We start from the raw sequence: 19,648 nt of genomic DNA, 5'->3' as shown, positions 1-19,648 counted from the left end.
TTTGTCTCTTTCCACTACAAGACACTTGCTTTATCCAAAACACAGTCATATTCAAAGTAATCCCAAATTGGACTCTGGCTCCCGACTTTTCCTGACATGGTTCTGCGCGTGGACGGAGCAGCAACACAGACGACTCGACTAACGTGCTGCCACCTGCTGGCATAATGAGACACAGCAAGAAAAAAATCTGGAAACTAAACTTCATTTTCACCCTTGACTATTGTATGACACGTACACATCAATGAAAACTAAACACATTTTTGCTGTAAATTCAGTTAATTTTAGTTAGTTTTGTGAACACTCATTACAGTTTTAGTTAGTTTTCCTTTTTTGTTTTTATTTTTATTTCCGTTAACGAAAATGTTTTTTCACTTCTAGTTTTCGTTATTTCGTTAGTTTTCGTTAACGATAATAACCTTGCTGACAACTGTATAAAACAAAAACTACACACAATATTCGAAGCACATAGTTCACACTGTGGGAATTTACGACTGTGCGTAAATCCCCCTAATATTGGTAATTTTCTGGGGCAGGACAGAAAATAATGGAGGGCGTTCAGGCATGCAATCCATCCTCCCCCAACATTCCTTTGCCTTAAGATGCCTTAAGATGCCTTAAAACATTGCGGCACACCACCATGTGACGATAAAGCCTGAAGAACTTGTTGTGGCAAAAAACTTCATGAAAAGAAAAATGGAAAAAGAGAACATTTGCGACATCACAACTGCCTTCCACTTGCTTGACGAGGACATGTTCCCAACTCTGAAGGTCATCTTTAGAATTGCATTAACCATTCCTGTCAGTAGCTGCAGCTGTGAGCGCTCGTTTAGTGCCTTGTGTCGTCTCCACATGTGGCTAAGGAGGACCATGGGACAAGAGAGGTGATGATTTGGCCATATTATCTATTGAAAAGAAATACTTGGATAATGTTGACCCTGAAAATGTCATTGATAGGTTTGCAAAACTCAAGCCTCGAAGATGCTCATGTTACCACAATAAAGAGGGGTTGTCAGTGTAGTGCAGATCTGTGATGATTTTCAGTGCTGCTGTCATCTAGATTTGATTTTGGTTCTTTGTTAAGTCCTAAAGTAGTCCTGATTTTGAACTGTTATTCTACTGTTTTCATTCCGGATCAGTTCTGTGTGTGGTTGAATTGGGGTTTAGTCCCCGTATCTTGAAACAGCCCTAATTTCGTTCTGCCTTGCTGTTTAAGTAAAAAACTATTTTTAAGCTGCATATGTGATATTTTTTTCACATATTAAGTTTTTTTTTAAAGCTTACAACACAGCCTAATAAATCTTCAACTTCACAGCAGGTTTTTTTTGTCATTTCCAACCCCCACCCTCATCCCACATGCGTATTACCCTTTAGGGCTAAGCCCCGGGTGTATACCATGTCTGGCTCCGCCTCTGCTTTACACGTCACAGTTTCAATGCAAACATTGCTTATAAGGCAAAGTTCCTCTTTTCTGTCTGGCTTCCTGTATTTATTAATATGCTGTACAGCTCTACACTTCGTGTTTTCAGTCTGGGTGAGCACTTAGTTTGTGAGTCAAAAGTGGCCTTGCTATACAAACCTTCACGATTAAAGTACATAAAACAATATAATAAGAAAATAAGGAGACTAAGGATATTAATTACATGACACTAGAATCAGAGCAGTGCTGTGGCAGGAAGAGACATGATGTAATATATAATGTGTTATTATTGATCTCATTTTAAAACCTGGTAATGACTAGAATATGTTTTCATTTTGCTCTGATATAAAATCTTTGAACTGATGGAAGGTATTACTTTTTTTTTAGTTTCTCTGATTATTGATTATTTCCACCTGATCATTTTAAATAACATTTTTATCGTGTTTTTGCTGTTGTTGTTTTTTGTTTGTTTGTTTGGTCTGAATTTGCTTTTACAGTTCCAGCTACAACGTAATAGAAAGTTTAGCCGAATCAGCAGCGTTTAGCATTCTCCTCTCCTGCCTGGCAACAGCAGCCATGTTGTTAATACGAGTAATCAGGTAGCAGTTACACAGAAAGCCAAAGATCCAAAGTAAGCAAACGTGGAGGCAGAAAACAAACACAGGGGAAGCAAAAAAGTCCCAAAACAGGTCAAAAGTCTCTAAACACGTCGAATAAACATCTACACAAATATGAGACAAGCTGAAATTACATGTATGAATCGCTGGAATACTTGACTACAGAAAATACTAAGTGGTGACATAATAGCACTTTGTCTTACATATATAAATATGAATAAATATAAAGTGGACAACGACATAATTGTATTCAGCTGCTGCACAGAACTTTACGTTACAAAAAAGGGACGTGAACTAGAGACAACGGAGGTCGTGGCTCTTGTGAGAAGGTGCAGATTTCAGCAGTTTCACACCTGCGAGTGAGAACAGGTGGCCATTACAGCTGGAAACACAAGACGCCATCTGCTAATGAAGCTGGCCAGATAACAGCTGCTACTGTGGAAATGTACTACATGTCCTTCTGAGATAAACGGTATCTCACGGTTTTTACAGGCTTCATTAAAAAAAGTTACTCTATTTCTATGAAAATGAAATATTACAGATGCTGGGTTTTCTTTGGTGGTGGTGGTGGTGGGGGGGGATTCATTTGTACTTGAAATGTACTTCGTTCCTCCAGTAACAAAACTACTGTGTAACATAAGTGAGTAACATAAGGAATGTGAGAACCATTCCTTTTTTGCTTTACACATTGTCGTTGTGGGTCTACATTGAAGAATTAAAATATAAAACTGCAGAGTCTTGGGTGGAAGTCCTGTATCTGACCCCCCACCCCCTCAAGAACTTGAGAGTGACATGATATTGACCCCAGTCAATAAAGAAAGGCCAAAATACTACTAATAATAACAACAATAAAAGGATAATTACATGAAATATTACATCAGACATTGAAGCGACAGAGACCAAGAAGTCTAAGTCATGTTTACTGGTGAGTTTTGTTTAAAGATGGAAAGAAGCAGTTGAGCATCATTACCACAGCCTGGCCATTTTAAAGCATATCTCTAACTGTACTTTCTTCTTTGGTTCATCTGTACAATGTCATAATCTACTCTCATGCCACAAGGCAGCAGCATTGATCTGCACTGAAATCCACCAGCTCAGCAGCTTCATCCCGTACACACTTCACTCACAGGCAGCTCTAATCTTTTTCTGTATAATTGATTTGATTCACCCGGGCAAAATGAAGAGATTTGAAGGTACCCCTCATGACAAGCAGTTAGCAGACAGTTTGTCTTTTTTAGCTTAAATTAATGGTTGTTAGCTTTGAATTAGAGCTTTGATGCGTTATCGCCATATTGGGACGTTACAGTATGTTATGAGGAATCATTAAACAACGATTAAGAAGAATGTGACTGTAATTACTTACACAGCTACACTGAAATATATACTGGTTTGGCGCCTTTTCCCACTTAGAGTTGCTCATGGGTCCTTACATAAGTAAGTTCAAGCACTTGCAGTATTTTGGGTCATTAATTTGAAACATTATAAAAATAAACTTTAATTTTAGGGTTCAACAGGACATGAAAACTTCAAAACGTTCATGTTCATGATTCTTTGAGTGTCATCTCTCCCTCTTAATGTCTTTGATGTGATGAAAGTTCTTTAATTGACTGATTGAATGTGTGATGTCAGCAGTAGATTAGATTAGATTAGAGATTAGATGAAACTTTATTAATCCCTCGGGTGGGTTCCTCCGGGAAATTCAGTTTCCAGTAGCAAAGCACCGAAAGAAGTTGCATGTTACAGATAAATTAAGGGGAATGAGAGTAAGGATATAAGCATAAATACACCATATATACACATATATAGATACAGAATATACAATATGGATAAATAGGATTGCTCATTTGAGTGAGTATATTGCACAGTGATTATTGCACAGTCGAATATAAGAAAAAAATACAAACAAAAACAAAAAACAAATATTGCAAATATTGCACAGTGTAGAAAAGCACCTACAGCTAATAATAATAATAATAATGGATTGGATTTATATTGCGCTTTTCAAGGCACCCAAAGCGCTTTACAATACCACTATTCATTCACTCTCGCACTCACACACTGGTGGAAGCAAGCTACGGTTGTAGCCACAGCTGCCCTGGGGCAGACTGACAGAAGCGAGGCTGCCATATCGCGCCATCGGCCCCTCTGGCCAACACCAGTAGGCGGTAGGGTTGTTCCCGCCCTCCCTTGTCCCCCTGTTTCTCCTACTTGGAAAGGCTGCCGTCACTCCAGCGCCATCTTGTATGCTGTATATTTATGGGAAAGGCAGAAAAGATTAAGGGCTACAACTATATATTAAATTATAAGCAAAGGATGTTAAATGAGCGTGTTTTTCAGCATTTCTTAATGAAATTTCACCTCCTTCACACTCTTAGTCTGCTATTTATTGTTTATGCTACATTTGGACTACATTTCCCAGGAGCAGCGAATGTTCGTCAGACGCGCGCGGTACAGCTTTGACTTTTACGTTTAAATCGACAGCAACTTCTAATTGGACTATATAGAAATTAGCAGTGGAGTAACTTACTTTGCAGTTCTTCTGACATCTTTTCAATGACTACATGAGGATATTTAACTCTTCAACATAGATCCTGAACATCTTGTAAGTGCCTGTTACCTCTATTTTATTTTATTTTTTAAATCTTAGCAAAAGTAGCTGCTAAGTAGCTATTAGCAGCTAGGCTAACTCGGTAAACCAGAAAAAACAAGGTTTTGCTAAACAGAGTTTTAACTAATAACTTCTCACAGTTGAATTTGTGATTAATGAGGAAGGTGAGAGCTGAGAGAAGAAGGTCCGAGCTTTCAAAGAGCCTGAGCTGGAGCAAAGTGACACCAGCTGAAGCCTGTAATGGAAACTAAGCATTGTGTAAGACGGGGCTCTGCGGCTGTGGGGACGGGATATACAGGCCATGGCCTTTCACGATCTCCTCACAAATAGAGACACAGCCTTGTTGGTCCGTTTAAGAGAGGCCTCACTTTCCAAAGAGAATTACTCTTTTCCCCTTATCAGAGGTCACATTTGTTAATTTAATTAATCTTGAAGGTCTGTATCCATTTAATGAATTTGATGTATCAAAGGTGCGAAAGTACCGATACTCTTTACTTAACTGAAGATACTTAAAAAAATACTTTGGTAAATAGTGAAGTACTGATTCAACTTTTTCAAGAAGGTAATAAGTAGCTCTTTGAAGGATGTTTCTAGCAGCTAATTTTCTACAAAGCTAACTGAACCTTGTGCTTTATTAATGTCATTATAAAATATTATTATTATTATTATCATTTCTTTTACTTTTTCCCCACACCCAAACAGAAAAATGAGTGTCATCAGGAGTTTGAGTGGGATTCAGCAGGTGGGGGAACCCAGAGATCAGGTGTAGTGGCTCAGTTTGGGGAAAAGGATCACAACTCGCATTCATTTCTATTGAGAACTCACACAGGTTATTTTTGTACAGGCTGAGATCAGCTAACCCGTGCTGCTGCTCCTCTCAGGTTTACTGCTTTTTGGGGATTTACACAACTGAATTCAACAAGATTTAACCAAGTATTTCACCCTCTACACCACACATGTTGAACTCCAGGCCTCGAGGGCCGGTGTCCTGCAGGTTTTAGATGTGTCCTTTATCCAACGCAGCTGATTTAAATGGCTAAATGACTTCCTCAACATGTCTTGAAGTTCTCCAGAGGCCTGGTAATGAACTAATCATTTGATTCAGGTGTGTTGACCCAGGGTGATGTCTAAAACCTGCAGGACACCGGCCCTCGAGGCCTGGAGCTTGACAGCCCTGCTCTACACTGACAGTATGCTGTTTATACTGTCTGCATACGAGACAAATGTACACATCATCAGCTTAAATTCACATTCATCTCTGCTACACTTGGTCTAACCTAACTCTGACCATGAGCAATACAGCCACCGTGTACCAGTCCAACACATACACAGTAAAACTGTGTTTTTATTGTTTATTTACCGCAATACAGCAAGTTAACCTGTTTATCCTGCGCTAGACTGCTGGGTGTTTTCATACAACCACTGAATAACACAAAGTATACACTTCAGGATGTTTCACAATATTTAAAAAAAAAATAAAAAATCAACTTCACACCATACGGATCCAATATCTGATTTAAAGCTGATGACATTACACCTAAGCTTTACATTTCCTGTTTATCAAATACCTTTAAATAGAACTTTGTTCTTCCTGTCATCTCCTGTCTTTCTCCATCTCTGAGTAAATTTAGCTCTCATCTCCTTGTAAATACAGCGGCGGTACCTTTAGCTAACATGCACACTGTGCGACAGAGTACATAGAAACAGTTTGTGTAATTGCTGATATTTGTAGAGTTGTTAGAAACTTTGCATTTTAATTACCTGCCACTAGGGCTGTCACAAATGATTATTTTGATAGTCGACTAGTCTGCGATTATTTTTGCGATTAGTCGACTAATCAGATCATCATCCATTGGACGTAAAACGTACAGCTTATTGCACCAGAAGCATCTGCTCTTATATAACTATCATTAGCTTACAGCTTTAAGTGTTTAAGGTCTGTGCTAACTAAAAATAAAGACAAGATGATAGTTTATTACAGAAATTACAGATTGTTTCGGTGAAGTTTAACAAACTCCTTGCTATCTAAAATATAACAGGACACCGGAGTAAATTCTGGAGCATCTCACACTTCTGATAATCAGCTGTCTGCTTGACGTTTATTCAGCTGTGTAAAAACTTTAATCTCAGCCAAACCGATTTACTCAGGAACAAATAAAATACTGAAAAAAGCCAAACAATAACATTTTTAAGTTATCTAAGTGACTTATATATCATGTTTAACCTGAGTAGCGAAAGACAGCGGTGGGTTTGAAAACGATTTGCCGGGAGTCCGGTGTTCTCACGGCTCTAGTGAGCCTAGCCCCCGGCTAGCTATCGAGCTAGTGGGTAACAGACGTCTCCGAAAACGTCGGAGCGCTTTTGAAAATATGTGGTGTCTTGATAAACTGAGCAGATATTTGAGGTTTACACAGCTACATTCTCGCCTGAAAATATGTTAAACGTTTATTTTGTGACCCAGAAAGAATAATAAGAGTAATATTAAAACTAACTAGCTGCCACCATTGTTGGAAACTGAGCTGGGCTGCGCTATGAATTCTGGGACACAGCTTCTTCTTCTTCTTCGGTGTTTAACGGCAGCTGGCATCGTTGTACATGCAGTGCTGCCATCTTCTGTTTCAGTCCGTTATTACACTCTTAAATCCTACTACTTATTCCTGCGTCTTTTGGGATCTTACAAAGCTTCAAATGACTAGGGATGGGTACCGGTATCCGGTGCCATGATGGCAGATGAACCAAAGTCTGGCTGTACTTCACAGCAAAAGATGCAAACTCAGCAGCCTGCAACAAGTGCTTTAAGCTGATACTGTGATACTGTCAAAGGAGGTAACACCTCAAATCTGATGAAACACCTGGCGACGCATAGCGTTTTTTTTTTTTTTTTTTTTTTTAAAGCCGAGAAATGCACCGTATTTGATAGCTTGCTGCGAGACCTCACACCGTGCACATCTACTGCGGGTGGGTTACCTGTTATCGGACCCGGAGTTAGCAACATCCCCCAAAACCCGAAGAGGAGAGTCCTGGCCCCTAGCCCTGCCAGTGTAGCAGAAATGATGACGGATGATGAGCCATTCTTCTCTGGGTCAGCTTAATGTTGTTCGTGTGTAATTTACGTTGAGTAGGCTAACCACGTTATTAAAGTAATGCACGTAAGGTGAACTAGCAAACACCATCGTAGTTACATGCGGCTGTCTTCTTGTTTAATGGCAGATATCCCTTCACCCTGGCCAAAAAGGCTAAAATGACCAAAGAAAAGGTGGAAAACAGCTAAACATGAGAGGTTTTTTCCATAAGCACTGCTTCCAGCCAAGAGTGATACCATATATGCTCTATAGCTGCAGAAAAGGCTAACATTGTTATCTTTTTACAAAAAAACAGCTGAACATGAGAGGTTTTTGGACAAAGTGTGTGTTCTCTATTCTTTAAGCACCGGCACCATTTCAAAAGTACCGGTTTGGTACTGGTATCGGATAAAACCTAAACGATACCCATCCCTACAAACGACGCGTCGACTATTAAATTAGTCGTCGGCGATTTTGATAGTCGACGTAATTGTGACTAGTCGACTAATCGTGGCAGCCCTACCTGCCATTTTAAAAGCCTTACTACTTTTGGCACTTGATCACCTCAGCCCTGTATAGCGCTTTCGATTAAGGATAAATTATCTTTGTGCCTCTTTCGTCCCTTTCTATGTGATAAGCACAGGTGATGGAAACACCAGTAGGATTGTCTTTTTATGTGTCATTGTTCCTTTCGTTTAAGATGCACACATATGTTTGCATATGCCTCTTTTAAAGCAAAGTTCAGATACCAGAAAGTTCTTGAGTACACTAACAGAGTATTTTTACTTTGTTACTTCATGCCTCTGCCACTTCCAAATCAGGCCATTGATATGAACATACAAGCTTAAATATACTTAAGAGTTTTTTTGAGCTGTTTTTACAGAGAAGCACCTCCCTGTGGTTTGTGCACTTTGACATTTTCAGAAACCCGGTTACCTCATTAGTCTTTAAATGTAGTGTTGGTTACTGTGGCCAGTTTCTCTGGTTTTCCTGTTTGTTAGAAACTGTCTCAACCCAATTTCAGCAGAGTTGAAATTGACTCTTTAAAGTAAAGAAAGGTACAGTACTGCACTTCTAGCAAATATTAATTCTATAAATCAACAGATCAAATAGTTTAAGAAATCATGGCCTCCTCCACCTCATTCCCTGCACACTATAAGTCCGACTTCCCTTTTGCAAATCTGAGTCAAATCCTCCCTGCATTTCTCAGCCGTCTGCTTCCTGAAGCATGAAAATGGGTTGGAAACGGGAGTTAGGAAGTCCTGCCGTCCTCCATAATGGATGCTGAATGAAAGTTTTGATTAGAAAGGGTTAACATTATTGTGCATTTCTGAATCCTACTACTTACATTTTAAAAACCGTACAGACATAATATCTGAAAAAAAGTCTAACTTGAGAGCTCCTGATGCTATAAGCTCCAATGCACAATGTTTTTGGGGGAAAAAAGCTAGTGTCATGTGTTATTTAAACCAACATAAATATGGGCAGAAGGTTCAGGATGTCCTCGTCACAGTACAGAGGAATCAAACAGAGGACTACGTTGTGCTCGACATGCTGTGTTGGTCTCAGACTCATGAATTGTTAGCCAGAAGCAGCATTTGCAAAGGTCACCTTTTAAATAGACAGTGGATACCAGTGTTTTTCATCGTGGGATGCAGTATCAGTAACATGCTGAACTGGGTTTAATTAGTAGTTTTCTGTGTAAATTTCAATTAAAAGAAATGCATAAATCTTAATATATAAGTAAGCTGGGAGTTTATTTCATTTTATTGGACAATATTTTAATTGGCTGATTCTATTATGGTGTTGCTGATTTATCATTTTTATGTATTAAAACACAAACCCACATTAATTCAAACTACACTGTAACATTGTTTGATGCTGACAAAGCTGAGTGTTGTTTTTAAATGTCAGATTTTCCATTTGCAGTTCTGTTGTCTCACGATGGAGGACGCAGGAGCAACGGCAGGAAAACTGATGCCAGCAGCACTAAACACGAGGATGGCGAACAGCAACAACGGGCTGAGACAGACGACCTCTCAGGAGGTGAGGATAGCTGTCCAATAGCAGCCCAAAACTTGTTTCTTTAAAAAATGGAAATCCAGAGAATAATTTTTATTATTTGTGTCCATTCAAAAATGATAGCAGACCCACATGAGTAACATGAATCAGTTATTAGACTGACTCGTTATTAGAGCCACATCTTTCAAAAAGGGTCCCGAAATCTTTGTTTTTGTCTCTTGATATGCATGTAATTCTTTCTAGTGGAAGGTTTGATATCAAATTTGGCTGCTCTTCCTTTCAGTGTGTTTTTAGATCCACTCCTTTGAAGGTATTATCTTGTGCCTCTACAATGCATGCTGTGTCTCCTTTAGGAGATGGTTTTGGTTTCAGTACGGCTCGATCGTGGATACAGTCAGTCTCCAGAGGCCCATTTGAGCCTGGAGAAAGCCTGCTTTGATGTTTGGAAGCATTAAATATTTCAGTGTGATCAGTCTTTTCCTCATTCACACAGAGTGTTATGTTAGTGACATTTTAAAAGGACTTTCATTTCTGGTAAGTGGACAGAGTGAAAAGGAAGCAAATGAAGAGTGGTTGAGATGGTTGTTCTGGTGTGGTCCGTCTTCCTGCACGACGATGCCACTGTGGCACGCGCTACTGTTCAGGTGTTGCCTTTGAATTTCCTCCCTCAGGTCCTTGAGGCTCGATGATTGTCTCAAACCGGGAAACAAACCCTTCACATGAAGTTCAGGCCAGTTTAAAACAGAGGTGATGTTGCATGAAATCAACAAGCTTAGAAGAGCTTCTAGCAGTAGCAGTCTAAAAATAGTAGCTGTGCTGGGATCTGTGTGAAGACAGTCGTTCATTAGGCCGTTCTTAATATTCTGTTTGTGTAATTTTGATGCGGTAGTGTCAGTAAGATTGTTCATCTCAGGCTGTTTTCCCACATGAACTCCTTACAGTGGCAGGAGAGTCATTGTCCAGAGTAGCCTCAGAGACTGGAAACACTCTGCTTTTGGTGAGGGAGGCAGGTCACATGATCATCACCTATTCACCGTAAATTTCTCACATTCATGGTGTTGGACCTCATGGAGCCTCTGCTGGCAGGGTCATGCTCCATTACATGGAGAGATGTGGATCTAGAAAGGTTCAGGGCTGAGGTGTATGTGTGAAAAATGATTTGTAGATTGGGAGTGTTATTCTTCCTTAAAACATTTCACTGCGGACAAACTGTGCTTGTGTATAAGACAGGACAATATAGCCAAAAATATTTATCACGATATATATTTGAAAATTCGCGATAACGATATAGCTGACAATATAACTGATGCAAACAAAATACTTAAGTAAGTCCACAACTTAGTGCAAACACCCCATCAATGTATTTTCACTTAAACAAGCAGCTGATGTAACAGTGCAAATGCAAATTCCTCGCTGACAGTTTAAGCAAAAGGCCTTTCCAGTGGAAATGGGCCGACATATCCTCAGCATAACCATGTATAATATCCACACAAGTTAAAAAGAGCTGCTTTGCAACATCAAACTGCAGTGTGCCAATTAAAAAAAGTCAAATACATATTTTTGGACCATAAGGCGCACTGTTGATTTTTGAGGAAGGTAAAGGATTTTAAGAGTGCCTTATAGTCCGAAAAACACGGTAATAACGACGGCCCGTTTGCATGCGCGACCAAAAAATGTGCTTTGTTGTGCATCTGACGGACGAAAGCCAAACCAGTTCCGGTTCATTCAATTCAATTCAATTCAATTCAATTTTATTTATATAGCGCCAAATCACAACAAATGTCGCCTCAAAGCGCTTCATAGATACAGAGAAAAGCCCAACAATCATATGACCCCCTATGAGCAAGCACTTTGGCGACAGTGGGAAGGAAAAACTCCCTTTTAACAGGAAGAAACCTCCGGCAGAACCAGGCTCAGGGAGGGGCGGCCATCTGCTGCGACCGGTTGGGGTGAGAGAAGGAAGACAGGATAAAGACATGCTGTGGAAGAGAGACAGAGATTAATAACAGATATGATTCAATACAGAGAGGTCTATTAACACATAGTGAGTGAGAAAGGTGACTGGAAAGGAAAAACTCAATGCATCATGGGAATCCCCCGGCAGCCTACATCTATTGCAGCATAACTAAGGGAGGATTCAGGGTCACCTGGTCCAGCCCTAACTATATGCTTTAGCAAAAAGGAAAGTTTTAAGCCTAATCTTAAAAGTAGAGATAGTGTCTGTCTCCCGAATCCAAACTGGAAGCTGGTTCCACAGAAGAGGGGCCTGAAAACTGAAGGCTCTCCCTCCCATTCTACTTTTAAATACTCTAGGAACAACAAGTAGGCCTGCAGAGCAGGAGCGAAGTGCTCTAATAGGGTAATATGGTACTACAAGGTCATTAAGATAAGATGGGGCCTGATTATTTAAGACCTTGTATGTGAGGAGCAGGATTTTGAATTCAATTCTGGATTTAACAGGAAGCCAATGAAGGGAAGCCAAAACAGGAGAAATCTGCTCTCTCTTTCTAGTCCCTGTCAGTACTCTTGCTGCAGCATTTTGGATTAACTGAAGGCTTTTCAGTGAGTTTTTTGGACATCCTGATAATAATGTATTGCAGTAGTCCAGCCTGGAAGTAATAAATGCATGAACTAGTTTTTCAGCGTCACTCTGAGACAGGATATTTCTAATTTTAGAGATGTTGCGCAAATGGAAGAACGCAGTCTTACATATTTGTTTAATATGTGCGTTGAAGGACATATCCTGGTCAAAAATGACTCCAAGGTTCCTCACAGTGTTACTGGAGGCCAAGGTAATGCCATCCAGAGTAAGAATCTGGTTAGATACCATATTTCTAAGCTTTTCAGCGCCGAGTACAATGACCTCAGTTTTATCTGAGTTAAGAAGCAGAAAGTTAGTGGCCATCCAAGTCTTTATGTCTTTAAGACATTCCTGCAGTTTAACTAATTGGTGTGTGTTATCTGGCTTCATGGACAGATAGAGCTGGGTGTCATCTGCATAGCAGTGAAAATGTATGCTATGTCTTCTAATGATGCTGCCTAGGGGAAGCATGTATAATGTAAACAGAATTGGTCCTAGCACCGAACCCTGTGGAACTCCATAATTAACCTCAGTGTGTGAAGAGGACTCTCCATTTACATGCACAAATTGGAGTCTATTAGATAGATATGATACAAACCACTGCAGTGCAATACCTGTAATACCTACAGCATGTTCTAATCGCTCTAATAGAATATTATGGTCAACAGTATCGAATGCTGCACTAAGGTCAAGAAGGACAAGCACAGAGATGAGACCACTGTCAGAGGCCATAAGAAGATCATTTGTAACCTTCACTAAAGCTGTTTCTGTGCTGTGATGAACTCTGAAACCTGACTGAAACTCTTCAAATAAGCCATTCCTCTGCAGATGATCTGTTAGCTGTTTGACAACTACTCTTTCAAGGATGTTTGATATGAAAGGAAGGTTGGAGATTGGCCTATAATTAGCTAAGACTGCTGGGTCTAGAGATGGCTTTTTGAGTAAAGGTTTAACTGCAGCCACCTTGAAGGCCTGTGGTACATAGCCGATTATTAGAGATAGGTTGATCATATATAAGATCGAAGAATTAATCAATGGCAGGACTTCTTTGAGCAGTTTTGTAGGAATGGGGTCTAAAAGACATGTTGATGGTTTGGAGGAAGTAATTATTGAAGTTAACTCAGAAAGATCGATTGGAGAAAAAGAGTCTAACTTAACATCAATGGTACTAAGAGTAGCTGTAGATAATATTACATCTGTGGGATGATTATTGGTAATTTTTTCTCTAATGATAAAAATTTTATTTGTGAAGAAGTTCATGAAGTCATCACTAGTTAACGTTAAAGGGATGGTTGGCTCAAAAGAGCTCTGACTTTTTGTCAGCCTGGCTACAGTGCTGAAGAGAAACCTGGGGTTGTTCTTATTTTCTTCAATCAGTGATGAGTAGTAAGCTGTTCTGGCTTTGCGGAGGGCTTTCTTATAAAGCAACAAACTATTTCTCCAGGCTAAATGATGATCCTCTAAATTTGTGACACGCCATTTCCTCTCCAGATTACGAGTCATCTGCTTTAGGGTACGTGTTTGAGAATTATACCACGGGGTCAGGTACTTCTGATTTGAGACCTTAGTTTTCACCGGAGCTACAGTATCCAGAGTCGTACGTAGTGAGGAGGTGAAATTATTAACAAGATAATCGACCTCTGTTGGGGTAGCGTTCAGATAGCTGCTCTGCTCTGTGTTGGTACAGGGCATTGACGATGATAACAGTAGCTGGATTATATTCTTAAACTTAGTTACAGCGCTTTCAGAAAGACATCTACTTTGATAAAGTCTACTCTCCACTGCTGCGTAATCAATTATTGTAAATGTAAATGTTATCAAGAAATGACCAGACAGGAGAGGGTTTTCAGAAAACACTGTTAAATGTTCAGTTTCTATGCCATATGTTAAAACAAGATCTAGAGTGTGATTAAAGTGGTGGGTGGGTTCTTTTACATTTTGAGAGAAACCAATTGAGTCTAACAACAGATTAAATGCCATGTTGAGGCTGTCATTTTTAGCATCAACATGGATGTTAAAATCACCCACAATAATTATTTTATCTGAGCTCAGAACTAAATCAGATAAAAAGTCTGAGAAATCAGACAGAAACTCTGTGTAAGGCCCAGGTGGACGATAGATGATAACAAGTAAGACTGGTTTCTGAGTTTCACAGCTGGGGTGGACAATGTTAAGCATCAGGCTTTCAAATGAATTAAAAGTCTGTCTTGGTCTTTCATTAATTAATAGACTGGTGTGAAAAATTGCTGCCACACCGCCCCCTCGACCTGTGCTTCGAGATTTCTGGTAGTTAGAATGACTCGGGGGTGTTGATTCATTTAAACTAACATAATCATCCTGCTGCAACCAGGTTTCTGTAAGGCAGAGTAAATCAATTTGTTGATCAATTATTAAGTCATGTACTAACAGAGACTTGGAGGAGAGAGACCTAATATTTAATAATCCACATTTCACTGTTTTACTCTTTGGTTCAGATGTGGATACTGTATTGTTCTTTCTTTGTGATTGTTTAAGTTGTTTGTTGCTGGTTTTTAGTTTGTTTTTTGTCTTTTTGGAAGCAGACACAGTCTCTATGGAGATGGGTTTTTGGGGGGGTAGCAGGAGGAGAGAAGCTGCAGAGAGGCGTGTAAGACTGCAACTCTGCTTCCTGGTCCCAACTCTGGATAGTCATATTTTGGGGGGTTTAATAAATTTGTCCATATTTCTAGAAATGAGAGCTGCTCCATCCAAAGTGGGATGGATGCCATCTCTCCTAACAAGACCAGGTTTCCTCCAGAAGGTTTGCCAATTATCTATGAAGCCCACATCGTTTCTGGGACACCACTCAGACAGCCAGCAATTTAAGGAGAACATGCGGCTAAATATGTCACTCCTGGTCTGATTGGGGAGGGGACCAGAGAAAACTACAGAGTCCGACATTGTTTTGGCAAAGTTACACACCGATTCAATATTGATTTTAGTGACCTCCGATTGGCGTAACCGGGTGTCATTACTGCTGACGTGAATTATGATTTTACTGAATTTACGTTTACCCTTAGCCAGCAGTTCATCCGTTTCATTCAACGATCCGCTTTCCCCCTTCTAATTCTCCGTCGCTGCCATGCATTTTCGGCCATGTGCGTATGAAAACAAAGGCACTGAGCATGCGCATTTATCCATATTCTATCACAATATTTCATTTTCTTATCGTTGCCTGGCATTATACCAGTATTACCGTGAACGGTATGATATGGCCCAGACCTGCTTGTGTGCATAGTCACTCCGCTAGGTTGATGAAACTCCGCTAGGTTGATGTTTGAATGCATGAAAACATTTTAGTGTCATCAGTTTTTTTTCTCATTGCAACAGATGGAATGTGCAAATGTAAATGAAGAGAACTCTCCACAGAAAAAGAAAAAGAAGGCCCCCTCTTTGGAGTCAGCCAATCCATTTGAGACTATAGCTGCAGGTATGCCAGTTATGCAAAAGTGTGAATGGTGTAGCGTTGTGTATGGTAACTTTTTGGTTACTTTAGTGGAAACAAAAGCAAACACACTATACAGGAAATTAGAGTGAGGCTGCTTCATAAACAGGATGTGATTGTGTAAAAAAACAGGATATAATTTATTGACCTTTCAGTGGAAGTAGTAAGACTCTCGATATTAAATGATAACAGCTCGCATCTTTTTGCTGCTCTGAAATGATGTCAGCAGATACGTGTCTTAGTGCAATTGTTCCATTAGTCATGCAGCCTGATTTTAAATTTCTGCAACGATACCTGCTTGTATTTATATACGTATCCACATTAAAAACATACTGAAAAAATGGTGAAATGACAGCTAAGCAAAGACATTTGCAGCACGCCTAACATGGACTTGCTTTCTTGTTGTGTTACAGGTGTGAGCAAGGTGCTGAGCGTGCTGGTTTCTGAGTTTGCTGAAACTTTAAGGTATCTACACAAGTCAAGACTGATTCTTTCCCATGATGCCAATTAAACATGGCTGATCAACATTTTCTCATAAAGAAGGGGAATGTAGTATCCTACCAGCACCAGCTTTATCCTGATGGGTGTGTACAAACCTGTGACTGTTACTGTAGCAGAACAGCACTGGATGTTTGGCAGTATCCAGATAAAAGAATATACCTTTGGTGCCTTTACCGCACCAAGTCCGTTCAAGTTTAGCCACAAGCAGCAGCTCATTACGTGACCTTTTAAAACGGGGTGTGATGCTGATTTCCATTTGAATAGAATCAGTGCTTTTGCAGCGATCGTGCCTGACCTTGGAGCTCGCCTCTGAGGGGACGAGAAAGACACAGTTTTGTCCGAGCAGTCAATTTTGGCCTGGTTACAGTCCAGGTGAACGGGCGAGTCGCACTGTTTGGGGAAACAATCAAATATGTCCTGGCCAAGACCACAACACACATGACTGTGCAATACAACATTTACCACACACGGAGGAGACAGAGGCAGAAATCTGTTATGAAACCTATACAGAACTTTAAATTGTGTTAACCTGTACCTGGAATTGACAGAAGGGCTTAACAGGGATCTGAAATTGCACCACCCAGTTCACTGAGTCAGACTTCCCTGAATTAACTGGCAGTAACTGGTGTAACAAAAACTTTGATGAACCAGGAAATTAAATGTTTGGATGTACCAAGAATAGAGCATAGAGTGTATAATGCAGGGGTGCCAAACTTAGGGCCGGCAGGTCACATCTGACTAGGGATGCACCGATACCGTTATCGGGTATCGGCCTCGATACCACATTTTCTAAAGTACTCGTACTCGTTAAAAGTCCCCCGATACCGGGGACCGATACCACGGTCTGAGACCTGTCTATGTTTGAGCGACATGTAAGGGGTTAATCACAGGCCCCGAGTGCCCGCCCCGAGTGCCCGCCCCCAGGCCCAGAGTGCCCGCCCCGAGTGCCCGCCCTGAGTGCCCGCCCCCAGGCCCCGAGTGCCCGCCCCCAGGCCCCGGCTGCATCTCAGAGCTGGGAGAAGGCGAGGCGAGACAAGTCAGCCGTGTGGAACTATTTCAAAGTGAACGAAGACGTGAAAACAAAGGCGGACTGCAAATTGTGCTCAGCGAAATTGTCCAGAGGCTCAAAAGGTAGCGCATTTAGCACAAGTAATTTAATCAAGCACCAAAATCCCAACACAACAACGAGTACAAAGAGTTTACCCACGCTTATTTACCCACGCTTATTAGCACAGAGGAGCATAGCTGATGCTATAGCAGCGGGACGGAAAATAGTTGGGCATTTTAAACACTCCGCCTTAGCCTACTCCCGCCTCGAGGACATTCAGGGACAGCTCAACCAGCCAATAAAAAGACTGCAGCAGGACGTACAGACGCGCTGGAACAGCACGTATTACATGCTCCAGTCCCTCATTGAGCAAAAGCGAGTGCTGGGCGTGTCCGAGCACGAACTCCCTGACTATCTCGCCACTCACCAATGGGCTCTTATGGAGACGACTGTTGCCGTCCTCGCCCCCTTTGAGGAACTAACTAAAAAAGTGAGCAGCTACGACGCACTAGCCTCTGATGTCATCCCAGCTGTGACTGTGCTAGTGAGACTTCTAAACAGAGAAACAGACGAACTAATTTAAAATTAAATTTTGTTTTTTATAATTATTTATTCTGTAATATGTTGCATACAACATGCTTTTCATTTTAAATAAATGTTCTTAATTCCAAACTAGTCCCTTGTGTGTTTTTTGTTAAATTATAGGACTAAAGCTGTTACCTGTAAGTTTAAATCATGTTTTTATTAAGTACTCGGTATCGGCGAGTACTGAAATGCAAGTACTCGTACTCGTTTCCAAAAAAGTGGTATCGGTGCATCCCTACATCTGACCTGTGATACAGTTATACCCGGCCCGCGAGATAATTTCATATGTCTGTTATTATGTGGGAACCAAATCTTCAGCTCTGCTGAGAATCCATGTAGACAGAGGTGAGACTTTACTTTGATGGGCACACCATGTGGCCACGCGCAAAGACTGACTGGAATCCAAACTCGTCCAGGTTTTAAGCTCATGTGTGTTCTCCATAGCAGTAGCAAATCCATAGAAGGCTTATATGAAAACACTGAATAAAAATGGCTTCCTTTACAAAGAGTAAAGTTACAGTTCAGTCCTGAAAATGACATCAACTATATACAAAGTCTTTGATGACAGAGATGCAGAAATGTGTGCATGTAGCTCAGAGCCATGGCTCAGTGTCGAAATGAGTCTCAGCGGCTGAATGTGCACGTGAAGCCATTTATAATTCTTGTTTGATCTGCTGCTCACCACAAACACAAATGTTGGACTTTTAACTGTATTTTTGTAAGTTTTAAGGCTTTTGCTACTAATAAAAGCCTCCACTTCATACTGCACAAATTCATTAAACAGTGAAATGAAAGAAAAGTTTGTTTTTAACTTTCCACCATGTTTTTTTTATAACTACACTTAATAGAGTAATTCTGTAATATCATGTAGAAAAACGGCTAAACATGTAACTTGACACTGACAGAAAGAGTTTCACTGGTCCAGCCCACTTAAGATCAAAGCGGGCCGTATGTGTCCCGCTTAACAATGAAATTAGGGACACGGACTGATACAAAATGTCTAATTTGAAGGTAAAAATGTGACTGAGGAAGAGGAACTTAGCTTAGAGCTCAGAGAAGCAAGTAAATTTATCATAAATGACAAATGTCACGGAAGTGAAGCGTTTCATCCTGTTCCAGTCTAAACCAAAATTATTGCTGGCTTAAAACAACTGATTACTTTTTGTTGTTGCACAGCTTCATGGTCAGTGTTTGTCCACTGTTGTAGGGAGAGAGCTGCTGCAGACACCTCACAGATGAAGGAGCTGGAGGCCATTTTGGCTGAAGCACGAAACCTGGAAGGTCACCTCAAAGAGAAGAAGAAACATCTGAAGGAAACACTGGCTCTTATTTCTGATAAACTGGAGGGTTAGTGTGCTGCCTGCTCTGTCACCTGTGTGACGGAGCACACCTTTGTTTGTGTGGTGTACTTATTCATTTACTAAAGTAGAACCGGATTCCCAGTGTTCTGTGCTGCTGTTCAAGTACATTTAAGAAATATGTTATTGTTCTGGGTTTGAGTCAAATGTGTCCTTAGTCCAACATAATGGTGACAATTTGATTATTGAAGGTTTACAATTCAGTTTGTTGTAAAACTCATCTGACCAAATGCATCATTATAAAATATCTATTTCAGAATTTTCTTCACAGCATAAAAGCGCAAAAAAAAAAAAAGCATAAATGAAATCTAATTTAACCCCATGACTGTTTATAAAAAACAAACCCCCTGTACACAAAACTTTGCTGGGTTTATCCTCGTTTGAAG

At 40.4% G+C, this 19,648-nt stretch overlaps 1 protein-coding gene across 3 annotated transcripts; it reads left to right on the top strand.

Moving 5' to 3' along the window:
* Positions 1–4,291: 4,291 nt before the first annotated feature.
* On the top strand, positions 4,292–19,540 carry tex12 (testis expressed 12). Of its 3 annotated transcripts, none has more exons than XM_085184728.1 (5): positions 4,292–4,636; positions 9,634–9,750; positions 15,695–15,755; positions 16,184–16,235; positions 19,112–19,540. In XM_085184728.1, the coding sequence occupies exons 2-5, from the start codon at positions 9,649–9,651 to the stop codon at positions 19,254–19,256; spliced, it is 360 nt and encodes a 119-aa protein (XP_085040854.1). In that variant the 5' UTR covers positions 4,292–4,636; positions 9,634–9,648; the 3' UTR covers positions 19,257–19,540. The 3 variants fall into 3 exon arrangements, with proteins under 3 accessions (XP_085040854.1, XP_085040853.1, XP_085040852.1); XM_085184727.1 differs by having other exon boundaries at positions 4,296–4,636; positions 9,619–9,750; positions 15,656–15,755; XM_085184726.1 differs by having other exon boundaries at positions 4,303–4,636; positions 15,656–15,755.
* The last annotated feature ends 108 nt before the right edge of the window (positions 19,541–19,648 follow it).

This window comes from Neolamprologus multifasciatus, chromosome 14 (genome assembly GCF_963576455.1).
Source record: "Neolamprologus multifasciatus chromosome 14, fNeoMul1.2, whole genome shotgun sequence".
Classification (NCBI taxonomy): Eukaryota; Metazoa; Chordata; class Actinopteri; order Cichliformes; family Cichlidae; genus Neolamprologus; species Neolamprologus multifasciatus.
Note: the sequence above shows the minus strand (reverse complement) of the source record. Positions and strands in the feature narration are given on the sequence as shown.